The following is a 27641-nucleotide window of genomic DNA, read 5'->3' as shown; positions in this document are numbered from 1 at the left end:
GCATTAAATCACTTTATCATGCACTTAAAAGCTATCAGGAGGTATATAGCTAAACAATTCAAAACAAATTATATAAATTAGTACAGCTGAACTCACTAGTGGAGTAAAATCGGATAACTGTCAAAGTCCCGAAACAACAGACTGATTTCTGTTGGGAGTTCAACAAGATCCAGACATGTTCAAAGTAGCAGTCTTTGGAATTTGGGGCTAGAACATCAATTTTCTGGACAGAAAAACGTGGGGAAATCCCTCTCATGCATTGACAGTCATTTATTTTAGGTCATAGTTCACTTTCTCTTACACACACGCTTGAGTGCCACCCTATGGGCATTGTTGGTATAACAGTCAAGCAAGACTACTCATTCAAGGAAAAGGAAGTCAAATTATTGGGGAGCAGGAATAAACAGGATCTACAAAAAAAAAAAAGTCTATCAGAGAAACAACAAAAAAGTGATGACAAGAAAACCAGAAGACCAAAATCAAGAGGCATAATTCACCTTTTAAAGGGTAATGGTTTCATCTTTTACCACCCTGGTTCCATTCCGGAGCATAAATAGGCACAAATTACACACCACATTCTGCTATTGATGTAAAATTACATTTCAGAACATGATCAAGAAAATCACTGTAGTAACGTCATTGCTCAGGTTCACGAACTCGCCCTTTCTTAATTTCCACAAGGCTTGCTCATTCAGAAGAAATTCAACTACAGCAGTCCATCCTGCACACGTTGTGCCGAGTAACAAAAACTGCAATTCCAAATACAATCAGTTCCAGCACCACCTCTATTGCTTTTAATCACATACATTTAGACACACAGCAACAATTAAGAAACAAACCGCCTTGGGAGGGACACATTGCATGTATACAAGCGCAAACAAACCTTTCTCGCTCTTTTTTTTTTTTTTGGTACGTTACATCAAAGCAGCCCTTCTTTGTCCACTTTTGGTGGTGCTGTGCATGTGTTCACACCCATACAGCACATGGAAGTGCACTAAATACTGCTCAAGGAAGACGCTCCCGGCTGGTTTTTGTCTCAATCACACTCAAATAGATGACATGATAACCCAACAATGGGGGGGGGGGGAATCACCCGACGACAAATCAAGTCACTATGGCCAATGTTGAGCATCGTCTAATGGTGAGAAGAGATTCATTTCATAGCCAATTCATACATAAGCAGATCTACAACATCGCTGGCCATGAATGTTTTAAGAAAAGCAACATCAGCCATCCAACACGTTTACTATGTGTAGAAAAATAAAACATTTGGAAAGCCATTGCTCACCTAACCTCTAGTGAAACAACGCAGCAGCAACAGTAGCATCCCTAAACCCCTGGCCAATAGATTTTGTTAGACTACACAAAGACACACACACACACACAGTCACACGTACAAACACACATGTACATATTCTTTCAAAATGTAAAAATAGAAGATCGAACACAGCTAGTATATTGATAGATAAATCTACTGCTTAAGCTGGACGTTTTCAAATCTGCGTTTCCATTAACATTGATCAAGTACCTGTCTAAATCCGATAGATTTATACATCTTTTCCACTTTTATATATATTTTCTATAAAACAGACATGGCTTAAATTAATTCATGATTCATAGGCCAAAAATGGCATCTTACCACTCCTGTGCACTTTTACAAAAGGACAATCCATTATATTTACTGAAGGAAAGAAAAAGAAAAAGTGTGCTGCAAATCAAATCAATCTAAACGATTGGTTGAAAGCTCACAAATGTGTCGCTGTGTGTCTGTTTGCAGGAATAGGAGCCATAGGACACAGCAGGCACCCACCCGGCCGGGATGACGGAAAGACAATTGATAGAACGACTTAATTAACCATCGGGGATGCTTGAGAGTGAAGGGCAATTGCTGGGGAACGATTTCAAAGAAGCCGGTGAGAGAAGCGAATATACATTCTGAAGCCCCACATGGAAAATCTCTAATTTAGCGACCGCGTTCTCTTAGTGCACAGTAGAAATTACCCCTGAGTTCTAGGACAGGGCGAGTGCGTTATAATTTGAAGCACCACTGGGGGGGGGGGGGGGGGGTGGCCACAGTGAAAGGCTATGTACGCCCTGGTGTCTTGGAGACTCTTTAGGGAGCAGAGGGGCAGAGTGTGGTCCTGGGCTAACAGTGCGGTGGGGAGCGAGGGCTGAGCAGAAGCAGTATTGGGGGATATGGTGCAGTGGATAAGGCTCTGGTATGCAATGTCATGGTCATCCTTGGTCTCCCTCCCCGGCTGCAATCGCTCTTTCACACGCAAAGTGCAACCATAAGGTAAGCAGCAGCTACCCGAGTGACTTTTTGCTCTGCTTCTTCGCCACGTTCTTGGGCAGGGGGGGATTTCAGATTTGCACATTACATTGATTCTATATAGTTTGTTGTTTTTGAACTCTCTCCTCCCTCCCTCCCTCCATTCCTACCTTGTAGGAACTTCCTGCTCTGTACTCCTTGTCCTCCTTTCCTCCCTTAATGCTGCCTACAGTTGATCCAGATGTTCTCTTGCCTGTCCTGACTGACCCATCCCTCCCCCCTTTGTTTCAAAGCTGATTTAGACTGCTCGCTTCCTGGGTCCACAGGCTCAGGGACATGGCTGTTGCAACACGGCCGCCCCCCTCAACCCCCTAGCAGAAAGTAGCTGTGTCGAGAGCTTTACACATTAATCAATGGGGATTTTGTCCTCTAGTTCCAGTGGGCTGTCCTCTGTTTGCTCCTCAATCCTCCCTGACTCCTGCAGCTGCTGCCGCCTCTGGACCTCTGCCTTCAGGTTCTCCAGATCCTTTTGGCTGAAAGCGAGATAGCAAAACGGATCAATACTGAGCTCTTGTCAACCTTCTGCGTGGGGAAAAAAAATGCAGGTATCCCTGGACAGTTTCATATATTTTAGTCAATTACCCAGCACAGGTTTCTAAATTGATGTGTCAGTTAACTAACAAGTGGCTCATTTGAATTTGTCATCGAAACCTATGTGGGTGTCACTACCTTGTGACAAATGCCATGGTTGGGCATCCACTGCGTTAGCCCGTTCAAAAGGTTTTTCACTGAGGAGATAATGAGGTAAATATCATCCAAAGTGCAATCGTTTGGCCACAAACACATTTGAGAAATGTGATGGCGGCCATTTTATGCTTAAAACGACGGCCATTAATATCAATAGTTTGGTAGAGGGCTAAGATGGAGCTGCGTGGGCTAACCAGCTGTGTTTTTGGTGGTCCTACAAATGTGAATAGAGTTTAACCGAGATGAGGATGAGTGGTAATGCTGGAGTTTTAATTTTGGTATGAACTATTACGCTCATTTTTAGGGTACCTGACAGAAAACAACTGCTTCATCTGTTATCCTAGCTCATGATGCAAGAATGGAAAATGAAAGTAAGAAAAATAAAAAAGTCAGGCTATCTCTAAAGACTAATAATCAAATTATATTAAATTAAATTATACCATCATCAAGCTCATGCCATTCAGGGGCTAAAAAAAATAAATAAGCAATGTTATGAGTGTAATGCCCTTCTCTCACTTTACCTGAGAGGTATAAAGATGATGCCATTGATGATATTGAGCTGTTCCAGGACGCTGGCCATGCTGGGAGCGGTGAACTGCAAAACAGAAGGAATGACAAAAACATTGCATCACCGCAAGGCCTTGGGGGCTCAATCAAAATGGCCGCACAATAAGACCTCCAATTCCAAGTGGTCACCTTGAGCGGCGTGATGCTCGCATTGGAGCCATTCTTGTAGATCTCATTCATGGTTCTCTGCAGAGCCACCGCCTGCTGGGTGAGGTACTTCAGGTACTCTGAGCTCTCCTTCGTTTTCTCATGGGCCTCACCCACCTGGGAAGAGCAACACAATTATATTCAAGGACGGTGTCATGACATTCATCGCAATGGAAGAAGAAGAAAAACATCTCAGCTTCCAGCAGTGCTCAGTCTTGTGGGTCTTACCTGGTTCTTGTAAATGGTGTAGCCCTCCTTTTCATGCTGTAGTGCGGAGCGGAACTCAGCCTTGCTCTCATAAACCCTTGCAACCAAATGATGACTGAAAAACAAAAGGACATGTGATGTGAAATCCTCGTGCAAGTCTGTCTCTTGACCACTAAAGACACACAGATCATGGATCTCTCCCCACCTGAGGGCCACTTTGAGGGACCGGGGTCCGTGGTATTTTGTGTTGGTGGCCAAGGCATTTTCTAGGAATCTCAGAGATAGATCATACTCCATGACTCCATGCAGCACCAGCCCAATGTTACTCTGTGGAAGGAGACCCAGGGCCAGGTGGAAAATAACCATCAACATTCAATCATTCAAATAGCACCAGTGCACCTAAATGAGTCTTAGTGCTCTAGCAAACTGTATCATGACAGCGAGACTGAATCTCTATGGTAGCAGTTTGTAGAAATGACTAGTAGAGACTGCACTCACATCCAGCAGTGCCATCTCGGGGTGGTCCTCCCCGCACACCAGCAGCATGAGGTAACGGGCTCGGTAAAGCAGCTTCAGGGCAGTGGACAGCTGGCCATTGGCAAAGCAGTAGAGAGCCAAGTGCATCTGGAAAGTAGATGAAGGAACCAGGAATATATATTCAGTTAGAGGCTAATCAAACATCTTCAGCACAAACTCAAAACTCCCTACAGTGGAGCATGTCACTTACATATTCTTGAATGGTGTTGGGATGCTCGATGCCCAGCACTCGTTCACTCATCAGAACCGCCTTTTGCTGGTTGCTGAGAGCCTGTGGGCAAATGCATGGTTGTCATCCAATGTCACAGAATCGCTATGACTCCTTGACATATGAGGAGTTGACGTGTGTGTGTGTGTGTGTCTGTTGTGAGAACAAGCCTACCTCAGCGTGGTCTCCCATGATGTAATTAAGGCGTGCCAGCAGACGCAGACAGGCACAGATCTCCACATGCATGGCTCCATAGACGTTGTTAAAGAGGTTGAGGGCCTCGTTGATCAGCTCGCAGCCCTCCTTCAGAAAACCTGTAGGCCAGGCCAGGTGGCAGCAGGGGAGAGAGGGAAGGGAGGTACCACTCAGCATTAAGCTACTCAGAAGAAGCAAAGAACAAACTAGGTTTCTTCATAGTACTTTGATTATTTTAATTTCAGCTCCACACGCATTCAAAAGAGTTGACTTATTCGGTTCTGTAAATGATCCTTGAAGTAAACATGCAGGCCTCACCTTGCTGCACCTTGGCCTGGCCACTCTGGAAGAAATGGAAGGCGTCTGAGGCTTTGGGGTTGACGTGCTTCACCACAGGGAAAATGTTCAGGATGTCCTCCTCTGTGAAGGCAGGCTTGTGGCGGCTGTCAAAGTTATACTCCTTTATCAGAAGCTAGAAGGTGAATGGAAACATATTTGTCAAAAAAAAAGGGAGGAAAGATTGTGATGGACTTTTGGGAAAGTGGAGACGGGAATCACTGTGGAGTGAGTAGGTGTTTACCTGGATGCCAGTCTTGACAGAAACTTCTCGGAGCAGAGTGGTTTTCTGAATGTTGTATTTCTCCACCGCCTGGTCCACACTGTCACTGCACAAGTAGAAATTCAGAGACAAGATATTTGTTGTCACCAAGAGTCACACACCATTATAAATGCTAATGTGCAAAAGAAAATGTACTTACAGCTATCGCTATGTGTGCAAAATATAGCACACAGTGTTGTAGCACAGTTGGTGTGCACCAACTGACTTTTTGCTCTACATGCTGTCATTTAATGTCCCTGAACAGATGCAGTCCTCACCACTGTATGGTGAAGTGATAGTATGCAGTCCTCACCACTGTATGGTGAAGTGATAGTATGCAGTCCTCACCACTGTATGGTGAAGTGATAGTATGCAGTCCTCACCACTGTATGGTGAATTGATAGTAGCTCTGGGCCTCAGAGGCAATGTTCTTCCACAGCTCGCTGGGCGTCAGGCTGGCCCAGGCCGTGTTGTCACCACCCCCGGGGACCCTGTTGCGACGTTTGCGGTTCTTGCGGCGCGACACCAGCTCATCGGGAGGCAGGTGGGCAACAGCGTCAGGGAAGGAGCTCAGGAAGCAGTTGAGGAAATGGCTAACAGCAGCAGAGAGAGCAGACAGCTCCACACCCTAGAAGAGAAGGCGGTTTGTTGAAATGCATTTGTTTAAATAAATTAATGTTCCTGTCTTTTTCCCCCCATGGTAGATAAAACTTATCCAATGGTACGAACCTGGAGGTACGTCTTGAAGATATGTTTTGCACATCTGGTGATCAGCTCACTGATTCCTATTCTCTGAAAGTATAGAAAAAGAAAATGTTGAAGAGAATGAAGACAAAACAGATCTGCAGGACTTCAGGGTGGTACATTTGTGTGCAACCAATTAGTCTTTTCACCCAGGTAACTTTGGCTATATGCAATGCAATCTTTAAAAATAAAATAATTTATACTGTATATATATATGCGTGCGTGTGTGTGTGTGTGTGTGTGTGTATATATATATATAAAATTTATTCTCACTAGATTTATTTCCATTTTTATCATTTCCAATATGGTTTAATCTGACAAATTAGACTAACAGGTGTTCCTCAATATGACAACTTAATGTTGAAAGATAAAACCATCATTGCATTTGATTGTCATTCTGCTGTGTTTTGAGACATGTGAGCAGAGTCGGGGGTTCAGGCTCACATAGAAATGTTCCAGCTGGGCCTTGGCGGGCGTCTTGTCCACAAACTCCATCACAGTGCCCAAATAGCGGATATTGATGCCCCGCTGGTGCAAGGCCTCCGTCAGTGTAGATCCATCCATGGGCAGGGCGCTGTGGTCCAGGCAGTCTTTCACCTAGATAGATAAGACACACACACACACACACACACACACACACACACACACACACACACACACACACACACACACACACAAATTCATGTACTATATTATAAAACGGCTCTCTCAAATCAAGCAATCTGATTGGCTCACAGTTGTGGTATGATGAGCATATACCACAGTCAATATACCACAGTTAGAGCCACTCACTGTGTGAAGCAAAAGGTTGACAAATAATGAGGTGAGCAGGCAAGACGGGCTCAGTGTCAAACAGCTCACCTCATTTTTTAAACAGTGATTTAAGACAATTAAATAATAATAATTTGAATATTGCCATACTTTGTAACAGTTTTATAAAAGCAATAGATCACATTCAGACTGTGATATATGCTCATTATACCACACCTAAGGGTGTTTAGCAAGGCCCTTAGGTGCGGTATAATAAGCATATACCACGGGCCTGTCATGATCTATTATACCTATAACATCATGCAACCAGTCCATCACAATTTTAAAATAGTCAAAAGACTTGCACATGCATGCACCACACACGACACAACTGAAATGACAGCTAGTAGTGGACGTGAGTGGGAGCAGCTGTCACTGACCAGTGAGGGGATCTGGCAGGACACCAGGAAGGAAGAGGCATCCTTCAGTAGCTGCTTCTGTTTCTGGATATCGTCTGCGCTGTCCTCTGGGAAACGCACTCCTGATGGAGCAACACAGCACAGCACACTGTCACCTTTGTGCTCGCAGTCATCCGAGACCTTGTGTCATCATTTGTCCTCTCCGATCACTCTTAACGAGACTAATTATGCATAATAGGAATGGCACTGGTGGTGTAAGGGGGTGCTGCAGCGGTTGGCACCAAATAAGGTTTCATGTCTGAGAAACACAATAATCACCCTCTTTTTCAACCTTGAAGGCATCCCACAATACCCGTTTCTGTGCTACAATTACCCATGATTATTGTCATAATGGCAAATTGCTAGTTGCTTGTTAGAAACGCTTTCAAACGGAGCAATTCCTATCCTTTTTATACTTACCGGGGGAGAAGATGTCGGGGTTGAAGCGAATGTCAAATGAGGTGTTGCTGATTGAGCCTACTGCCTTGCAGGCATTGAGAACCACCTCACGGCTTTTGGGATCTGTTTGTGAACGAGTCCAGAGGCAGGAGAAAGGGGCAAAAAGAGGAAATGTAATGGTGACCAACAACAATTGCTTGAAGAAACCTCCAAACCGGTCTGAAATGGATGATTTAGCAGAAAACACACCACCACTTCAATGCTGTTGGTCACAAATCACAAACATTTATTAGGACAGTCTGTTCAACAGGCAGATTACGATGATTTAGGATCAATTAAGGGGCAAACAAATCATTGAATCTCGAGATCATTTTTGCATCCCAAAACACATTTGAATTAATGGACACAGCAACCAATGATTGGGTTTATTTGGGTCACATCCCACAGCAAGAGCATTAGAATAGGCAGGACAAGGGAGCGATGGGGTGATAGGGGGATCATGCTCTTCACCCCGCTGCAGGCTGAGGACTGGACAGGGTCAGCTAGCCAGGTGGAGAAAAGCCACTATTACTGCAGTACTTGATGCTCTAATGCCAATAAACACAAACACACACGCACACACACGCACACGCACGCACACACACAGACACACACACACTTTGGAAAAGGTCATTCTTCTCCATCATGTATACACCTCCCCAGTCAGACACACAGGAAGCCCATTTTTACTGGAAAAAAACACTACTTTTCTCTATGCACTTATCCACCAAGGTAGCTCTCCCTGTTTTGTCCTGGCCTTGCGTCGTTTTCACGGGGAGTATTTGTGGACGTACCGATACCAGCTCCATCGTCGGCAACTAAGGACTCCGCCAGCTCTTTGGCCTGGGCTAACCCCGGGATACTTTCCTCTGGGTCCTTACCCTCCAGTGGGCTTTTGCATTGCCCATTTTGGGTGACTGTGGGCTCCACTGGCCCGTTGGTGGCAGGTTTGGAGGAGTCTCCTGCGTTGGCGGTCGTCGTCGGTGAGCGAGCAGAGGTGCTGTCGTCTGTCTGGTCCGCCCCGTCTGTGGAACGTGGCTGAGGGGCGCCGGCCTTGCTCTCTGTCAGCGTGTCTGTAGATGTTTCTGAGGAGCTTTCAGAGGTTTCTGTGCTGAGCAGAGCACGTGCTTCAGAGAAGGCAGCCTTGTTAGTGTCCTTGTTTGCTTTCTGTTGCATGAGCTGTAACGCTGCCATCTTCATGAAGAGAAGATATCTGGAGTGGGATTGAATCGACAGTTAAGACACTCTATTCCAGGCATGATTTATAAACACCACATTAAACTGATGCTGAAGCAGATATGGTGCACACATACTGTACGTACCTGTGCTCGACAAAGGCCTCGATGAGCTCTTGGCGAAGACAAGCCAGGCGGTGGCGGTGCTGGCGGGGGAAGCCTTGGCGCTGGCTCTCTGGGGGTAGCTCCTCTCCCTCCACGGGCAGGAAGTTGAGGTCAGGAGGGAAGGTACGAAGGAGGTCCAGAATATAGTGCCGTCCATCGTTTCCAATGATGCCCTTGCACTCCACCGAGGAGCACAGCTCCACTGACTCGTTCTTCTCGTTCAGCACACCGTGCCTCTGGACCTAAGATTTGTCCAGAACACAGCCATGTTAATTTGAGAGACACCGGCTGAACACTGCTCTGTGTTAGTGTTTGTCAACCTCAATATGATCCCTACGATAGCACCCAACACAAGAAGTGTAAAGTGAACTAACTGAATCGCTCTCAATGTAAATTTATCACCGTCACTCACAGTGAAATGTATCCAGTTAGTTATCTGGAATAAGGCAAATGATTGCTAATGGAGAGATAATTGTCCCGTTACTGACCTTGAGTGGCCTGCTGGTCTTCTCCAACAGCTCCAGGTACTTGCTGTGGGACACGACAGTCTTCCCAAAGTCAATGGAGCCATAGATGACACTCTGCTCCTGCTCGCGCTCCAGGATGCCTGGGATGATGGACTGGGCGGTGACGCGGTAGCCTCTGTAGTCCACCACCACCGTGCCCAGGGTGTACAGGCCCTCCACGTCCACCGCCCCGTAAGCTCGCACACCGTTCAGATCGTTGGTGGGCGCCGCGTGGGCGGCGGCGTCCCCGCCCAGCTCGCGGTAGTGGTCCCGTACATCAAAGCCCAAACTGAAGAAGATGTTGTTCCAGATGAACATCTGCATGCGTGTCTCCTCGCCTGGATTGATGGCCATCACGTTGCCATCGATCACCGCCATGGCACCGCGGGTCGCAGCTGCTGCAAAGTCACTGTGGACCTACAGGGGGAGATAGAGGGGGAGGTGCGAGAGAGAAAACAAGACAAGACTGTTTATGGGTATGAGAGCTTTGGAGCCAGATGTCAAGGGAATATAAAAGGCTACACACACCACACATCACATTGGCCATTAGGAGAATGAGTCAGCAGCTTTTGCTACTCAGCATCAGCTGGTTTACATGGTTGACATTTTGAGTGTCTGAGAGCAGATTTAACAAGTAGGGCTGCCATCACTTCTTGGTAAGCTCTGCACAGGGCCCCCACATCAGAGTTTGACATTTTTGAACAGCATTTTAGGGCTAGCAAAGCAAAACATACTCTTTGAAAATGTAAAATTAATTATTTACACTATGCTTTTTGGAGGATAGACTCAGAATGTATATGGTTACACCCCGAACTCAGAGCACTGCTGAATAGCTTAGATTCTAGTCTGCTCCTGCCATCTGGAGGGGCACATCACCCCATCGACCCACATTCATACATTAACTCCCATCTTGAGCAGTCCGTGTATGTGGTGCATTTCCACATTGAAGACATACCTTGGAAATGTGAATTTTAGTCTGATGTCAATTCAAAAAGCCCCATCACAGTCTGGGGAAGTCTCTTTAAGATACTCCTAGACACAGTTTGTTTGGATTTCTCATTCAAATAATGTCTACCACTAGGCTGCAAGCTAATGAGCTAGTCCAGCAGTACCCATTGGTGACAGTGAGGAGTGCTTACAATGCTAACATGCAAGTTAACATATTCACCGCGACAGAAACCTTACCCCCCACACTGTGACAAGTATTTGGCTGGGTAAAATATAAGAAGTTATCACTTAAGTTTCATGATGAAAACACTTTGATTGATGAAAACACAGATTTGGCAGATATGTAGTTAGAAGTACGATCACACAGAAAGACAAGTTTCCTCCAACTTTCAATCACTGGGTCAGAGATCTTATGTATCATCTAACCCTAGAAAAAATCCGATACGCTACAAGGGGTTGTGCTCTCGACTTTTATACCATCTGGCAGCCAGTCCTGGACCAGGTAGAGAAAATGGACGCTTCAAGCATTTCAAATGTATAGATTTACCCCCCCCTCTCTCATATTTATTTTCATTAATCTGTTTTTGTTGTTGTTGTAGTGTGTGTGTTTTTTTTGTTTGTTTTTTCTTCTTTCTTTTTCTTCTGTGTGTCTTTGTGTATTGATATACTGTAATGTATGACATGATGTATGTGGTGTAATAGGCTAGGGGTTCTCGTGGGATGGGTTTTTGTTTAAAAGCGTCAAGTGTATTTAAATCTGTATTTTGTATTTTGTATGATATACAGAAAACAAATAAAAAAACTTTGAACAAAAAAAAGAAGTACGATCACACAGTGGGCATGCAGACTTAACAGGCTCGACTGTACCTTGAATATGGCTCTCTCCCTCAGTAGGCGCTCAGGCAGGTTTTTACGGGCGAGCTCCCGCGTGGTCTGGAGCTCCTCGTTCCAATCTCTGGTCTGGAGAGACAGCAGCACATCGTTTAGTACTTTTTTTTTTCATGAGACATTATTTGCCCATTGTGCTGCCGTGTTCAGCCGTGCCCACCTGTCCAGGTATGTGTTCCTCGTAACCCAGGCGAGATGTGTAGGCGTCCTCGGCTCGAACGCAGTCCATGGCATGGTCCACCTGCGGGGCTGTCCAGCTGTACACCTGGAAAGGTGTTGCTATCCTCTCAAACGGATGTCTCTGGACCCTGTCGTGAATCCACCACAAGAGAGCAAAGAAAGGATAGTTTATTTGGTGCCTGCTTCAACTGTAAGCATTTCTCTTCTTACATTTTAAGCACTTAGCTGATGCTCTTTTCCAAAACAACTTGCATCAAATTCCTGGATCATCAAAAATTACAAGCAGCGACGAACAGTAATAATTAGGTCCATATATATTTGCACATTGGACACAATCATCAGTTTGGCTCTGTACTCCACCACAATGGATTTAAAATTAAACAATCAAGATGTGCTTTAACTGCAGAATTCCATCTTTTATTTGAGGGTATTTACATCTCAATCAGGTGAACAGTGTAGGAATTACATTACATGTTAAGCGACCAAAATGACATTCGACCAAATGAGTTCTGAAGCATTTGGTTGAATATGAGCAGATAATACGGACAGAAACACGTCAGAATTCATCCTGCTGCTGTTGTCAGTAGTCACATCATCAATAAATGCAAGGAAATCAGTTGTATGAACAGCCATACATGCCCACACGCGGCGGGCATGTATGGCTGTCAATGGACATGGAACTGACAGTCATACATCCTACATAGAAGGATCATGTAAGAGTGAAGTACTAGAAAGAGAAATGCAGTAAGAGCTCACAAGAGAAATACATACAATCATTTTCTCGAGCGAGTGGAGGAGAGGGTTGATTCAGTCAGGAGAACGCGACGTGAGGTACCTCTAAAACAATACTTTTCATCCTACCACAGAAGACGGGAAGAGAATGTGCCATTCTGACTTGCTCAAATGCAATGGAATCCTTCAGTGTCAAAGAATGTAAGTAAGTAAGCCCGTGACAGGAGAGAAGAGATTAAAGTCATGGAGAGGCTCTTGCCTTTTCTTCTGCAGGGCAGTGAAGTTCTTCTTGAAGGTGGCGCTGATCTGGCTCAGCAGCTCCACCAGAGAATGGCTCAGGAAGCTGGGATTGGCTGGCTTGGGGTTGAAGGTGTAGGTAGTGGATCTGGAATACACACACGTGCATCAGCAACAACATTATTAAAGCTTTAAGACTCTTTGCAAAATAACTTAAGTCACTGAATTTGTCATTGACAAAGGAAGATCGATGTAAATGCAAAACAGCAGGCGGCGGGTAGTGAACTTATCAGTAGGCTACAATTAACTGTCGTGAATGCAAACTAGCAGTAGATGATGGTAAAACAACTAAGAAATAACTAAGCAAGTCCTGAAAGGAGAGGGGAGGAAGTCTTTCTCTAGTGAGGTAGTTGGTGTGCCAATTTTCTTTCATGGATGTCAGTCTAGAAACAACTAAGTACTAAAAACCTTTTATCAGAATAACAAGCCCGTGATCAAGCCTATGCAACCTTAGTAAACTAACCCAGCACCAAACGCCACCGGATCTTTCCTGATTGCACTTTATTACGGTAGTTAATTAGTTGTTTATTCGCACAAAGAATATAGAAATAAATAATACAACATGCAACCATTAATCCATTTAGATCTCGTTCATTTGTCTAAGGGTAAACTACGGTCACAGTGCAGATTACAAAACCTACCAAGCCCTTGTTGGCCAAGCACCCATAATAAATCCAAAATTTAAACAAAAAGAGGATGAAACTCTTATAGGCAATGTAGACCATGTGCACCATGTAGGGGCGGCTTTAGCTCAGGAGGTAGAGCGGGTCGGCCAATGACGCAAGGGTTGGCACCCTGCGTGGCAGCCTGCCGCCATCGGTGTATGAATGGGTGAATGTAGACTATCTACTGATTGTAAAGCGCTTTGGATAAAAGCGCTATATAAATGCAGGCCATTTACCATTTACACCAGATGCGTTATGGCTGCGTTGCGGAACCAGTAAAACTGTCCCGGAGGCGGTGTACATTAGCCCTTAATAGACCACTGCGCCTGATGAGGCTTGCATCTCTATCGGTGTGTACAGTATATTTAACAGGACTGCAATACAATGTAAATATGGAGTTGTGTTGATATGTGGTAGAAGGGTTGACTGACTGGTTGAGGTAGAAGCCACGGGTGGAGGCAGTGACGCTGACATGACGCTCCTCCACGGTCACCATGTACAGGTACATGAGGTCGCCATGCATCTTCCTGTTCCCTGGCGGAGGGTTCCAGCCACTCATGGTCAGGACCTTCAGGCACTGCATGGGCTGTTGGAAGGTTCAAAGCAGCATTAGGGAAAGGAAAATCTTAGAAAACCAAGAAACATTAAATTTTTCATTATTCCTTGGGGTGATTTTTCAAGATGGACACTGAGTAGACTATCTTGGAGAGCGATTGGACCAAACTCACAGACCTACCTACCTAGCATACTCAAATGTGACAGGGACTGGTGTTTTGGGTAAGAAGTAGGACAAGGTCATTTTTCAGGTTTTTACAGATTATGAAATTACAGATGGTAATCGTTCAAATGATGTGTGTGTCATACAGTGAAACCTGAAAATAGTTGAAGAAGATATGCTTATTTGAATGTTTGTACTCCTAAAAGCGCCCTGAAAGTTGGTGAACAAGCTTGGTTCCCCCGAACAAGCTTAGTTTGCTAACAAATTATGAGTATTTAGTGACGTTTGTTATATTGAGTGCGTTCTTCAAGATCTAAACTCCACCCCCCTAAAAAAAAAAAACTTTTATCTTGATGAGTGCGATTTCATGGTTGCCCCTTTCATCAGACTGTCACAAATGAGATATCTACTGTAGCCTTTAGTGACAGAAGTCAAGCAAAGCATCCTCCTTACCTTCCAGTCCTTGTTCTGTGGCTGGAGGGGCAGTAGAGGGCGCTCTTTGCCGCCAGGGAGAATGTGCTCTGGGGGGGTGCAGTCAATCTGCTCCAGCTCGTTGCCCTTTTTCTTTCGCTTACCACTATCTGCAAATGCATGCCAAGGAGCAAGGTCAATGGAGGCAGCCCACCTGCTTATCGCTACTCGGGACACACACGCATAATATATTAAAATGCATGATGCTCCAGATGGCTGTGCAGGAAATGGCCTTTATATTTAGCCGTGCTCGCTAATAGACCGTCAACTACACAGGAGGTTAGAGACAGACAGACAGACAGACAGCCAGACACACACACACCTCCGAGGTCTCCATCAGTGAAAATGCTAAGGAAAGAGAGGGAGTTGCAGTCCACTCCATTGTAGGCGTCTGAGGGGTCCAAGCTTTTCAGCAGGTCTCTGATGTGGCGCACGTGGATACGGGCTTCGCGGACTGTGTATGGCTCTGGAGTAAAGGAAAGGGAAAAAAACGAAAAAAAATACAAATTATTCACATATTCACACTTTTTTTTTCTAATCATGTTTTCAGATTGTTTTAGTTTTCTCCCCAATTGTACTTGGCCAATTCCTCCTGCTGTCCCGGTCATTGCTCCATCCCCTCTGCTGATCTGGGGAGAGCCGTAGACTAGCACATGCGTTCTCCGATACATGTGCAGTCGCCAGGCGTCTTTTATCACCTGACAGCGAGGCACTTCACCGCCAGGGCTTAGCATGTGGGAGGATCACGCTATTCCCCCCAGTTCCCCTCCCCCCTAACAGGCATTCCAACCAAACAGAGGAGGCACTAGTGCAGCGACCAGGACACATACCCTAAATCTGGCTTCCCACCTGCAGACACGACCAATTGTGGATTAAGGCCAATTATGGATGCCCGACAAAGCCGGAGGTAACAGGGGGGCTCCAACCTGCGACTCTCGTGTTGGTAGACAGGGAATCTACCACTGCACTACCTGGACGCCCACATATTCACACATCTGACCATGCTGATCTTGACTGAGAAAAGGGTATACATGGGCGGGGTTGCTTCATACAAACTTAGTGGATGTGTTAAGATGGAGGTACAGTCATAGATAAAGCTAGGAAACCTTCAAAATTAAGTCTCACTTCAAATTAATGTTTTCTACCAACATCATTCCAATAAGTCTCATCCAGCAAAATATTACCAGGCTGAAGAGAAAAGAATTGGTATATCCAAGAGGGAAAAAATTGGTATATCCTCCAAAAATACTTTTGCCCAGGCATCGACCTAGACGGCCGCTTGCTGCAGTTGCTCTTGCTCTTTTTGCACTCTTTTGTGCATTGTACATGAGCCTCCAAAGGGTCCCCGTGCTGTGGAAGACGTCCTGCATCGTTCCTGTGCCGAAGACACCACGTCCCAGTGGCTACAAGGACTACAGGCCGGTGGCTTTGACCTCCCACATTATGAAGACCCTGGAGAAACTGGTCCTGGAGCAGCTCCGGCCCATGGTCAAGCCATTCTTGGATCCCCTCCAGTTCGCCTACCAGCCCCGACTTGGAGTGGAGGACGGCGTCATCTACCTGATCAACCGCGACTATGCCGACCTGGACAAGCCGGCGAGCACTGTGAGGGTCATGTTTTTTGACTTCTCCAGTGCTTTCAACACCATCAGGCCGGCCCTACTGGGTGAGAAGCTGACAGCGATGCAGGTGGATGCCCCCCTCGTGTCCTGGATTGTTGACTACCTGTCTGGCAGACCACAGTATAACAGTATAACCCTAACCCTGGCTAAAGACAATGTAAGTATGTACAAACAATGTAAGCAAAATGATAATAGCTTCACTTTGCTATCTGGCTCCACCATATTGCTTCCACTTTACTATTTGTATCGTGAGCATCAATAAACAGTTACAATGACAACAGAGAGAAATTCCTGTGTGAATTAAAGTTTCTGAAACTGACCTTCTACCACTTTGAGCAGTGAGCCCTCCTGCAGACCCTCGATTGACTTGAGCTCAGCGAAGTTGTCCAGCACGTTGCCATCCAGCTGCAGGGAGAAGCAGGTGCGGTGACAGGTGTCCTCACGGTCCATCAACACCTGATGGATCTCCTGCACCATCTCCTGTGGAGACACCTGATGGAGGAGAGGTGGGGAGGCAGATAGGCACAGCTTGAGAACTAGTGGCGAGCATGCAAAACAACCGACTGCTTCAGTTTCACTACTAGAACTGCTTGATATTTTCTTGTTTGAGAGAACAATGTTGCAGTGGGGGGTCTTTTTCAGCAGTGAAGGGCCTAACACAGGCGAATGTCAGAGCAACATTGATAAAGGGTGGAACTTTGACTAACTGTTTTTGTTTGTTTTTCACAACTAAGCTTTGCACTTCAACAATAACGGAGTGCCTGGACTGCAGAGGGAGTCCGTACCTGGAGGTCAAACGGCTCTGTCCCAGGAGCCTGGATCTTAACAGTGAAGCCTGTGTCCTGGATCACTATCACTTCCTGTTCATTAGACTCCTCCCCTCCGTCCGCCTCGAGACTCCCCTCCTGCTTGGAGTCCACCTCCTCTGTGTGATCATGCACCCCGCCGCCATTCATCATTGTTGTTTCTGCACCGTGCCCTGTGATTGGAGAAAACCAAGAAGTAACCAATTAACTTGGCAGGTTTTAACTGTTCAAATCAATCTGGGGAAACACACACACACAGAGTTTAGTTTATAAACAAACTATAACCAATAAACATTAGATTGTCATGTTGCTTATTAAATGGAATACAAGTTGGATTTAGCCCTGTGATGCCGTCGGCATAGGTTGCCGAGGCTGCCTTTTAATTTGCCAGAACCTGGCATAATAATACATGTCGGTTCAGCCGGTTGGCATGAAATCAAACTGGTCGTACACCGGACCGGACCGGTAAAACGGATATCGACCCATGCCTACAGTACCACAAAGAGCCTTTCAATGGCCGAGGAATACGCGAACAAAAGGGATCCATTTGAAGATGCCACGGTAAGTGTAATAGTGCGCTTTGTGCATCAACGTTGGTAACAAGCCCTCATTTCAATGTGACCATCTTGGCTTCTGTGCACAGTAACGTTACGTAAGAAATCTATTGTGTATCTCAATCATGAACTTTGACAAAATGTACTGTCCATTAGTAGGTTTACTCTGAGTAAAAGTTATTTCCTTGTATGAGCTTCACTTACAAATAGTATATGAGCTTCACTTACAAATGTATAGATGAATGGAGACGTTTGGTGACTATTTTATCTGTACAGATGAGCCTTTCAGTTCAATTTAATTTTGTTGTTGTTGTGGCGGTGATGTGTATGTGTGTGTCCACGCGTGTGCATGTGTGTGAGAGGGAGAGAGTTTTTATAATGAATTGAAAACAGAACAGAGATTTCAATAGTTTTACTGTGTGAACTGTGTAGAGCTGTGACATGGAGACAATCACCTATCATTCAAATGTTGTCCCACTCCCCCACAGATGTGAGATTTGCACCTATTGTGGTTGAACAGGACAGTACAGAAGCAGTCAGATCCTAACTAGTGCTGTCCTTTAATATTCAGATATTCATTCATAATGTTGACATCCGAATTTAAAAATTAACATTCGATTATTATTTTTGTTTGTTTTTTGTTAGAATGAACCTAACCCCAACTAATCATCCCTCCTCACATCCCACTTTTTTTTTTTTACAGGGTGGATTCACAGCTGCCAGGGCACAGTGGAGATGGGGCTTCTCTCCAGCAGCTCCCTGTCTGCCTACTACCTCAGGGCCACCACAACAGCCAGCACCCAACTCAACCACCTGCCCAGCCACAGTCAACACAGTCAGCACCCACTCACTCAACCACCTCCTCTGCCTGCCCCGCCACAGTCAATACAATCAGCACCCGCTCAACCACGTCCTCTGCCTGCAGCCACAGTCAACACAGTCAGCTGCCAAGCAAACAAAAGAGGAAGATCCAGAGCACAAGGGCCACAGTCAAAGCAGCCAGAAACCACTCAACCACCTGCTCTACCTGCAGCTGGACAGAAACTGTTTTGAGGCATGGCATGAAGATGACAATAACTACCTGACCTGAAATGCACCTTATCTAAATAGTTTGAGAAGAAAAATGTAATGCTCACGTTTACTTTGCTAGGGCTGCACGAAATGCCCCAAAAATCATATTGGGATTGTACCGATGGATATTGCGATTGCGATAGACGATACTATTTTAGTGGGAATGGTAATTTCTCCATTTCTTTTTCAGACAAAAATAAAATAAAAATGTGATGTGGTTACTGGGGTCTGTTCCTTCCTAACCCTTACTTGTGGAGAAAATGATTCGTAGCCCGGGACATCTCTGTAGCACTAACACAGTGCTTCATGTAATGCTATGTTGCGACACATTTTTCCTTCATCAAATAATTGCAGGCTCCTGGATTTGGATATTGCACTTGGCCATATTGCAACTTCGATTGCAATTGGATTAATTGTGCAGCCCATGGGACCTAAAATCCTCTTGACCGACAGAAATGTAGTGAAGAAGCTCTGCTTAGTGAGATACTGTAGCTACACACAACATATCCACAACACCACACAACTCTGAAACTGACATTACACAAGAACTAGAACGACCGCACCGCGGATATATGCCTCCGCCAACAAGTGACCAGTCGACATCCATGTCTGTCCAGACTTTGATGTTTGAGCAAAATGTGAAGAAATTCTGTCAAGGCGTTACTGAGGTATGGCCTTACCCGAGCTTGCAAATGGCGTTCGTGAGGTCACAGTGACCTCCTTGACCTTTGACCACCAAAATGTAATCAGTTCATCCTGGAGTCCAAGTGGATGTTTGAGGCAAATTTGATGAAATTCCATCAAGGTGTTCCAGAGATATTGCATTAACAAGCTTGAAAATGGCGTTCGAGAGGTCACAGTGACCTTGACCTTTGACCACCAAAATGTACCGTAATCAGTTCATGCTCGAGTCCAAGTGGACGTTTGAGCCAAATTGGAAGAAATTCTATCAAGGCGTTCCTGAGATATCGCATTAACGAGCTTGGAAATGGCGTTCGTGAGGTCAGTGACCTTGAACTTTGACCACCAACATGTAATCAGTTCATCCTTGAGTCCAAGTTGAAGTTTGAGGCAAATTTGATGAAGTTCCATCAAAGCGTTCCTCAGATATCCCGTTAACGTACATCGGACGGACGGACAACCCAAAACCATAATGCCTCCGGCCTGGCTATTTGCCGGCTGAGGCATAACAATGGGACTTCTTGGACTTGGATTGGAACATCAACCCCAGAGAGATGGCCATGGAAGGCAGGGCATCTTGACAATATTACTCCCCCATGGAAGGGCAGAGATGCACAGACAGGATAGCCACAAAACACACACCCAGAAACTCCCTGACCTTACCAACAACCTCATGAAATATTAACGGCAGAACAGCAGAACAGAGCCTACAAAGATAAGACTAACTATGCTGGTGCCATGGTGTTGTTCTCTCTCAAGTTCAAACACAAACACAGCACAAGACATAATACAAGTTTGATTAGATCTAGACTTTAAAAACAAGAATATTAGCAACAGAAGAGGCATGATCGCCAATGATTTAATCCTGATTCTTGCAATAAGTAAACTAGCATTCCAGCTAATCTAAAAGTACCTTTAGTTTCCAATTTCCACAAACGACCTGCTAAATCCGACCATGTTGCAATACTGCAGGGGAGTTTAGACTGGAGGCCCTGGGGGTTTGAATACACAAGATTTCAACATTCACAGGGGGGATCTGAGGGGCCTCCCTTTCTCTCATATCATTGGCTGCCTGCACTGCTCATACTGGCCAATAGCACATCACCAGTGATCAAATTTAAATCTGTAAATAACCACTTCATAGCCATCTCTCCTCCTTGAAGGGTCTGCATGCAACTACAGTCAAGTTCATCCGTCTAATTAGGACAACTGTTGCATATCAATAACACATCAGGGTTGTCAAGTGTCGACTATGGACCATTTCACCTAAAAGTCCCACCCGGCCACATTGAGAATGACTCTTCTTTGAGAAATGATTTAGCACACAGTGAAAACCCCAAAGCATAAAAGGGACATGCAAAAAATAAATAAAAAATAAATAAATCTGCAAACATTAATTTTCCCTTTACTAGAGTAATTAACAGTTAAGAGCAGTAGCAGCAGAAGTGACATAAATAGGAATTGGGCTTGTTGCCAGCCAGGCAGGTACTTTAACTCAGATGAGCATGGCCTAGCTAGCATGTGGGAGGTGGACAACTGTTTCCTCTCACTGGGAAACAACTGCTGCCGGCCAGTGTGTCCTTGATCACCGTCAAGGGTAACAGAGAGTGTCAGGGTTACTGAGGGGGAGGGGCTGGAGGTGGGGGTGGGGCTTAATAACTGGACCACGATGTTGGGTGGAGCGGGGGTGGGCACACAACAGCAAAGTGCAAGCAGCCACGCTCTGAATACCAAACACAACAGCCTTAGAGCAGGGACACACACACACACACACACACACACAGAGTTACAAGGCAAGAGAGAGCGATGACTTGCTTGGTGTCAAGTGTTCCAAGTGTAGAGTTCCTTCTTTTCAGAGTGAGGAGAGATGCCGCCCCCTTTCTTATCCTTTTCTTTCAGGTCTGAACTGCTGGACCTGCCATCTTTCTCTGAGATAGAGACACTGCGGAGCGCGTCACCATTCAGAAACCATGCCCAAAACGGGGGGAAACAAACCCCCCCCCCCCCCCCCCCCCCGAATCCTGACGTTCTCCTATGTCGCGTGTATGGTCGCTTGTTGCACGCAAAGATCATATATACGGAAGATTAACACTCCAACTTACTTCCTTGACAGCTAGATCCACATTTTTCTTCTCGCCAATTCTCAATGGCTTCCTTGTTTTGCTCAGTAGTAGAAAAAAAAATTAATTGGCGATGTATGGGAGTGAATGGAGCGCTTTCCCCCGTGATGGGCGTGGCCTATTTCATGCAGTGTCTCTATGGAAAAGGTGGTTGAGAGAAAGTGAACTGGAGCTGAAAGTGTTTAGGGACTAGAGAGGAGAGCATGTGTGTGGATGCACCCTCTTCACTGTGCTAGTAGCCAGCATGTCCCAGATGAAGGTTCGACAGTGACAACAAGACCCGCAGGTTCTTGTTGTCACTGTGACGCATTGCTCCATTAATCCGTCAAGTCATGTCTCGTTCCAGTGATTCACCTTGAGGACAGCACAACACACGACGGGCCCAGCAGCATATTGGATCTTTTGGGGGCTCCTGCTCTGTGTAAACCCACCTTGGTAGCTTCAAACATCTACAAACAAATGTGGCTCCAAGCATTAGGAACGCAATGCTAAGGAGGTGTTTGGTGACAATGGTGAGGGGATATGAAATGTGGAGGGTGACATATGAGGCCAGGTGCTACAACCATTCAGTCATCAGCCACGTTGGGACTACATAGTACATACCTGCCAACACTCCTGATTTACGCGGGAGTCTCCCTACTTTTAACCCTTTCTCCCGCTGTGCTGCTCCCGATTGGTAATTTCTCCCGCTAATCTCCCGATCTCACAGTGATACAACAACTCAAATGCCTGTTTCACAGTTTCTCTAATATGTCCAGACTGTAGGATGTGTCGTGGTACCTGGCAACCCAGCGCAAGCTCTCGGGGTAGGATTGTATTGATATGGGCTCCGATCGCTTTGCCACTGAAAATGCATGAAACAGGTCCCAAGAAGAAGAAACACGCGTCCAAATTTCAGTCTGCCTGGTGCGAGCCCTTCCCGTTTCTAACTGCTAGCCACATCAGCAAACACCATGCATTTAGCAAGCGTTGACATTTACCTCCTGACTGTCTCACTCGCCACTGCAGACTGTAGTGCTGCATAAAGAAATTATCATTCCCGTTCTTCTTTTCGAAGGTGTTTCTCAATCACCCACACACTCTCACAATGTTTGCACTTGATATTTTTTGTGATGCAAATTTTAGATGTTGACTTTTGATCACATCTTTTGTACATTTTGTATGTTTATTTTATTATTATTTATTTTACTGTGAGATATGAATTTAAGTCTAATTAAAAGTCATTTAGCCTACTTTTACATCCTTGTATTTATTCTATTAGTTTGGCGTTACGGGGGCGGGGCTAGGCCATTCACCGATAGCTACCCCCGAAAATCTCCCTCTTTTTCCCAGCCCAATGTTGCCAGGTATGGGACTAATACACATTGTGATAGATGAGGCAATCCGGCAGGCAGCCTAAGAATTGCCAAACTGACCCATGTAATGGAGGAAAGTCCAAAGGAAGTGGGGGTAATGGTTGAAGGAAACCCCGGGGCCACAGTCTGCCGCAATGTTAACAATAGACAGGCCAACTCACACCTGTGTCATTGTTTCAGGAGGAAGTAGAAAGAGTGATGCACCTTCATTCATCTGCATGGATTTAAAGTCACAATGATACAGCATTTTGAGAGCATATTGTTTTTTTCTGTTGACACGGGAGGTTGGGACAGGACATACTATAACACAGCAAGGGAGGGATCATTCAAAAGTGTAAAGCAATGGGATATCATTTAGAGGGAGAAAGGCAATTTTGATGGGAGGGGAGGATTTTCTGTGTGTGCCAATTATTGTTAAATAAGTACACATTATGGCATGAAATTGCCTAACAAAGTTTTAAAATATTTTTCAGTTAATTATGACTTGAACTCTACTATGTTTCAATGATTTAAAGTGTGATGAAAGAAACCATTACATATGGTATTCATTTCACTCAATTGTCATTTGAATGAGTCAAAATGAAAAGAAAAATCCTCTTTGTTTTATCTTATGACCTACAATGTAAAAGGAAACAAGAATCAAATGACGCTTAAAACTGTTTAGGTATAAAAGCTACAGGTATTTCCTCATTCTAGTCTCCATCCTCCTCATCTTTGCAGTGCTCATCGTATAAAATGTCAAATCATTTTCCAACTTGACTTGGGACCTAAACCACACAGGCCAACTGTACATCAGTGGTTCCCAAATGCCAATTCAGTTTCAACCCAAGCCGTTCGATTACATTCATTCTTAATGCAGAAAATCTGTTAAAAACAAATGTCACAAGTCAATCTGTATCTGTATCATTTGTGGTGCTTACTTGTTGTAAGCTAGCGAGGCAGCCGGATTTGCGAGATCATGATCGCTCAAGAAAATCCATCTTGCTATGCTACCACATGAGGACCAATCAGCTTCCGAGGAACCCTAAGTGGTTGAAGTTAGCCCATGATAGACTGTGATAGACAGATCGTTCATCCAATCCCCTGCCAAGTAAGGGTGGGAAACACTAGAGGACCCACGATACAATATTATCACAATAAGTCACAATATGATATTGCGATTTTAAACATTTTGCGATATGCTGATATGCTGAGTATTGCAATAACATATTGTGATGACCTTTTTTCAACTGCAAATTATGTCTCAAAAGGGAAACTCATGGGTAGTACTGTACAGTATGTTAGCCTGGGTAAACCCATCCCCCACGTGACCTGCTCTCAGACCTGTTCTCAGTCACTATGTGACTGGGAACTGAGAGAGCAGGTCACGTGGTGGCTGGGTTTACCTAGGCTAACAGTATGTAGGGCTGGGGAATCACCAGGGGCCCCATGATAGGAACTCACCGGTAGCGAGCACACTCAAAATAGATTAAAAACTCACTGGCTCCATGATAGGATATTATCACATTACTTAGTCACTCACAATACGATATTGCAATTTTAAAAGTTTGATACTTTGCGTCCGTGTATCAATACAATATCGCCACACAAAATATCTTGATACTATGCTGTATCGATTCCCTACCCATCCCACCCCTACTGGAAAGTATTTCATGAAAGTGGCCTTTTCCAAACCGTTTCAAGGAGGAGTTCTCCACTGGTTCTGTGTAACAAACCATCTGGCGCGTCAGATTATACTCGTCGTACACTGGAGGCAAAATTGATCGGCCATTGTCCTTAAGGCTCGCTTTGGGCTCATTACCAATAATTGTTGTTCTAATCTATACAGTGCAGAATAAAAGCTGAATTATACAACCAAAACCAACCAAAACAGAGGGAAGCTTGTCGTTTTATTATATTATTTTAATATTTGAGTTGATGCTGTAGAATATTTAATATGTATTTTACAGTCATTGCACTGCTAACTTGGCTCTCCTGAGGCTGCAGTGTTACCTCACACTGCAGGGAGGAACCGAACCATACAGCGAGCAGGGTCAAGGATGGAGCAGTCAGACAAACTGGAATTCCAACCAGAGGAAGACAGAACAACTGCAAAAATAAACAATACTGCAAAATTGCAAGCAAGGTTTCCACTGTTACTGAACAGTTATCCTTCCCTCTAAAACATTTATCCGAAACTATACCAAATCAGAGAGCTAATCCAGGGAACTGGCCATTTTATTTCGGCTAGTGAATGATACTTCAAAAGCTGTTTCAGCTCTCTGCAGCAAGCTTTGGCCTAACAGCTCCAGCGCCGGCCAACTTCTGGCTTTGACAACAGATTAATTAATTCAGTGGCCAGGCAGCCATCTCTCCTCTCGGACCTTGACTTGAGGACTAGGGACCATGGCTGCCTGCTGCCATGGCAACATCACACAGTGTGAGCTGAGACAGCCCTGAGAAAACAACACACAAGGCCCTTTTTTGGAATCTGATTTGTTGCACCACAAGGTGGCATCCTCCTGTTGGACAGACAAAAGAGCAAACACAACCTGACTGCAGAGTCATGCATCTGCAATAGGATTTCATAAGCACAGCCATTGACTCTGGTTGGTTTGAGGTTTGCATCATTCTAAATGCATTACTAAACCATTACCAACAATGAATCACAAGAATGCCAAACTTCAATTCAAAAACAAATGAATGGAATGAGGGAAATGCTTCCTTCTACCCATCTAAACAAAGTTGCAATGGATAAGACAAGGCGACATTATTTTCAGAAATGTTGAAGTCTTGCACCCAAGCTAGGACATACATTTTATAAACATGCACAGGGAAAACATCGCCCAGATGTTTGCCATGTCTAGACTGATCAGGAAAACATCCAACCACAGTAACCAGAGGAGCCAGTTGAGAGAGGTTCAGCCAGAGTCAATGATTCCTGGGATTAACTAGGTCACCCTTCACCACACCACAGCCTTATTCTGCACCTAAAACCACTAGCAGCACCCCTCACCTCAAACTGTCTGCTCTGTTATTTGCTGCCTGTTACAACCAGGTCACAACACCTCGCTGACAGTCTGGCCTTGGTATTGGACCAACGAAAGACACCCATCACAAGTCTTTCAGAGTCACTTAGAATTGAAAGTCATACCTAAAAAGGGACAGTCCACATTGCTTTCAGATGCCAAAACAACAAATGTAATATCCACCGCTTTCTTTATGCTTTAGGATGGTCGTCATCCTCTGACAACAGTAAATATAATTGCAACAGCACCAAAGAACCACAAAGTACCACATGCGCAATGCGTTGAGAGCTGAATGAGTAAGATACTCCACATCTGTTTTTCTGTGACATGAGGCTAGGTTTGTGTGACGATTCAAGGTCCCCACGTGTGACAGGGAACGCACTTGCTTTTGGAAGCTTAACTTGTATAACATTAACTTCACTGGTCTGGCTGACAATCTCCCTCCCTGATCTCCCCGTGTCCGCTTAATCACACACACTAGTAATGCTTCTCTGCGAGACATTAACGCATCTTTTTCCAAATGGATACTTACCAGCTTGCCAGGCTCTTAATGTAAGAAGTATATAACCTTCTCTCACCGTGCATGCACCATGACTTTTCGACTACAACAACGCGCTTCCGCTTCCCGGTCGAGGAACAGTCGACCTAATCCTCTCTGAAGGGGAGGGGGCAGGGAAATGGGTAATGCCACCCGCCGGTCACATTACTGACTTGGCAACGTTGGCAAGAGTTATTTGCATGTTTAATACCACAGCAATTAGTCAACAGACCACTGACATAGTCTGAAGGACCTATATCCAAAACGGCAAACGAAACTGAGTCCGCGAACCCCCTCTGTTCAGGCTAGCAGTGTGCAGCTCCACTGAAGGTGACCTTGCCTTCAGTTCATTCCTCTACATGCCGTTTACTGCACATGTGCGTCAAAACAGGGCTTTAGACATAGTGAGAGTAATGTGCCACGAACAGTTCAGTATTATGTCAGATCTCCGTTTTTACCGCATAGACCAGTCAATCGGTATGAAGCGATAAACAAACACAAGAGCGGTTTCTTGCTAACTGGTCGGCGTTAGCCATTATAGAGCCAGTCACGCGTCAATACGAGTGGAAGCTTATGCTAGCTTGACAGCTATTATGTTAGCTTGACAGCTACGATGTTAGCTTGCCTTGACAGCTATGTGCTAGCTTGTTTAGGTTAGCTTGAGTTGCTTGCAGTGTACAATGGTCAGAGTAGACAAATCCAGCTAACGTTACTAATAAGTAGCCTAGCCTACAATAGACTAGGTTGTTGAAATGCCTCGTTATGTCGGTTTTAACGTTAGTTCACTATTACTATGAAACTGATATTGCAAGGTTCAGCATCTGCTGATGGGTGCAAGGTGGAACCTTTGAAAAGGAGGGGAGGGGGTTGACATAGTGCAAGCAGGGTGCGGGATGTTAACTTTACAGTAAACTCAATGTTGATTCCAGGCATTGCTGAGACACATGTCACAAAGCACACGAGAGAAACCACAGTGTAACTCGTCGCAAATCGGATGCTGCCTATGTGGATGAAGTGTGTCATCATTAAGCACAATCACTCCTGATATGAAGCGGCCGGTTTGTTGCTGGTCACGTATCACAGAGGCAGAGCTCACCGCAAGCGCAGGAATCCTTCAGCGATGTCTTGCTGGTTTCTAGGCTGTCCTGGGATCCATCCCCTTCGTCTGCAAGATCAACTGGAGTACAGTTAGGCACTGACGCCGGGATGTCATCTGTCTTGCTCACCATGGTCGGCGGTCAGTGTGGCAGCTAGCGAGGGAAGGAGGCAACAG

The 27641-nt window shown here is 45.1% G+C and overlaps 1 protein-coding gene across 1 annotated transcript; it reads right to left on the bottom strand.

Annotated features, from left to right (window-relative positions):
* Window positions 1-644: 644 nt before the first annotated feature.
* Window positions 645-27641, bottom strand: cluha (clustered mitochondria (cluA/CLU1) homolog a). Its single transcript, XM_083637843.1, has 27 exons — window positions 27465-27641; window positions 17021-17214; window positions 16556-16727; window positions 14936-15079; window positions 14596-14723; window positions 13856-14010; window positions 12722-12847; window positions 11711-11858; window positions 11530-11622; window positions 9697-10131; window positions 9191-9450; window positions 8750-9081; window positions 7851-7952; window positions 7413-7513; window positions 6667-6819; window positions 6208-6270; window positions 5862-6106; window positions 5461-5545; window positions 5199-5352; window positions 4860-4999; window positions 4668-4748; window positions 4439-4564; window positions 4146-4267; window positions 3962-4055; window positions 3716-3850; window positions 3541-3614; window positions 645-2805 (listed from the first exon to the last, which is right to left on the bottom strand). The coding sequence occupies exons 1-27, from the start codon at window positions 27595-27597 to the stop codon at window positions 2679-2681; spliced, it is 4122 nt and encodes a 1373-aa protein (XP_083493969.1). The 5' UTR covers window positions 27598-27641; the 3' UTR covers window positions 645-2678.

Source organism: Poromitra crassiceps (genome assembly GCF_964638095.1).
Source record: "Poromitra crassiceps genome assembly, chromosome: 5".
Taxonomy (NCBI): Eukaryota; Metazoa; Chordata; class Actinopteri; order Beryciformes; family Melamphaidae; genus Poromitra; species Poromitra crassiceps.
The sequence above is the reverse complement of the archived record's forward strand: the minus strand, read 5'-3'. Positions and strand labels throughout refer to the sequence as shown.

Excerpts from the sequence above, each read along its gene's own strand:
- cluha (XM_083637843.1), bottom strand. The coding sequence starts at position 27,597 with ATGGTGAGCAAGACAGATGACATCCCGGCGTCAGTGCCTAACTGTACT. Across the intron at positions 6,271-6,666 it reads CCCAGCTGGAACATTTCTAT|AGAATAGGAATCAGTGAGCT; the intron begins GTGAGCCTGAAC and ends CTATACTTTCAG. Across the intron at positions 4,749-4,859 it reads TCATGGGAGACCACGCTGAG|GCTCTCAGCAACCAGCAAAA; the intron begins GTAGGCTTGTTC and ends ATTTGCCCACAG.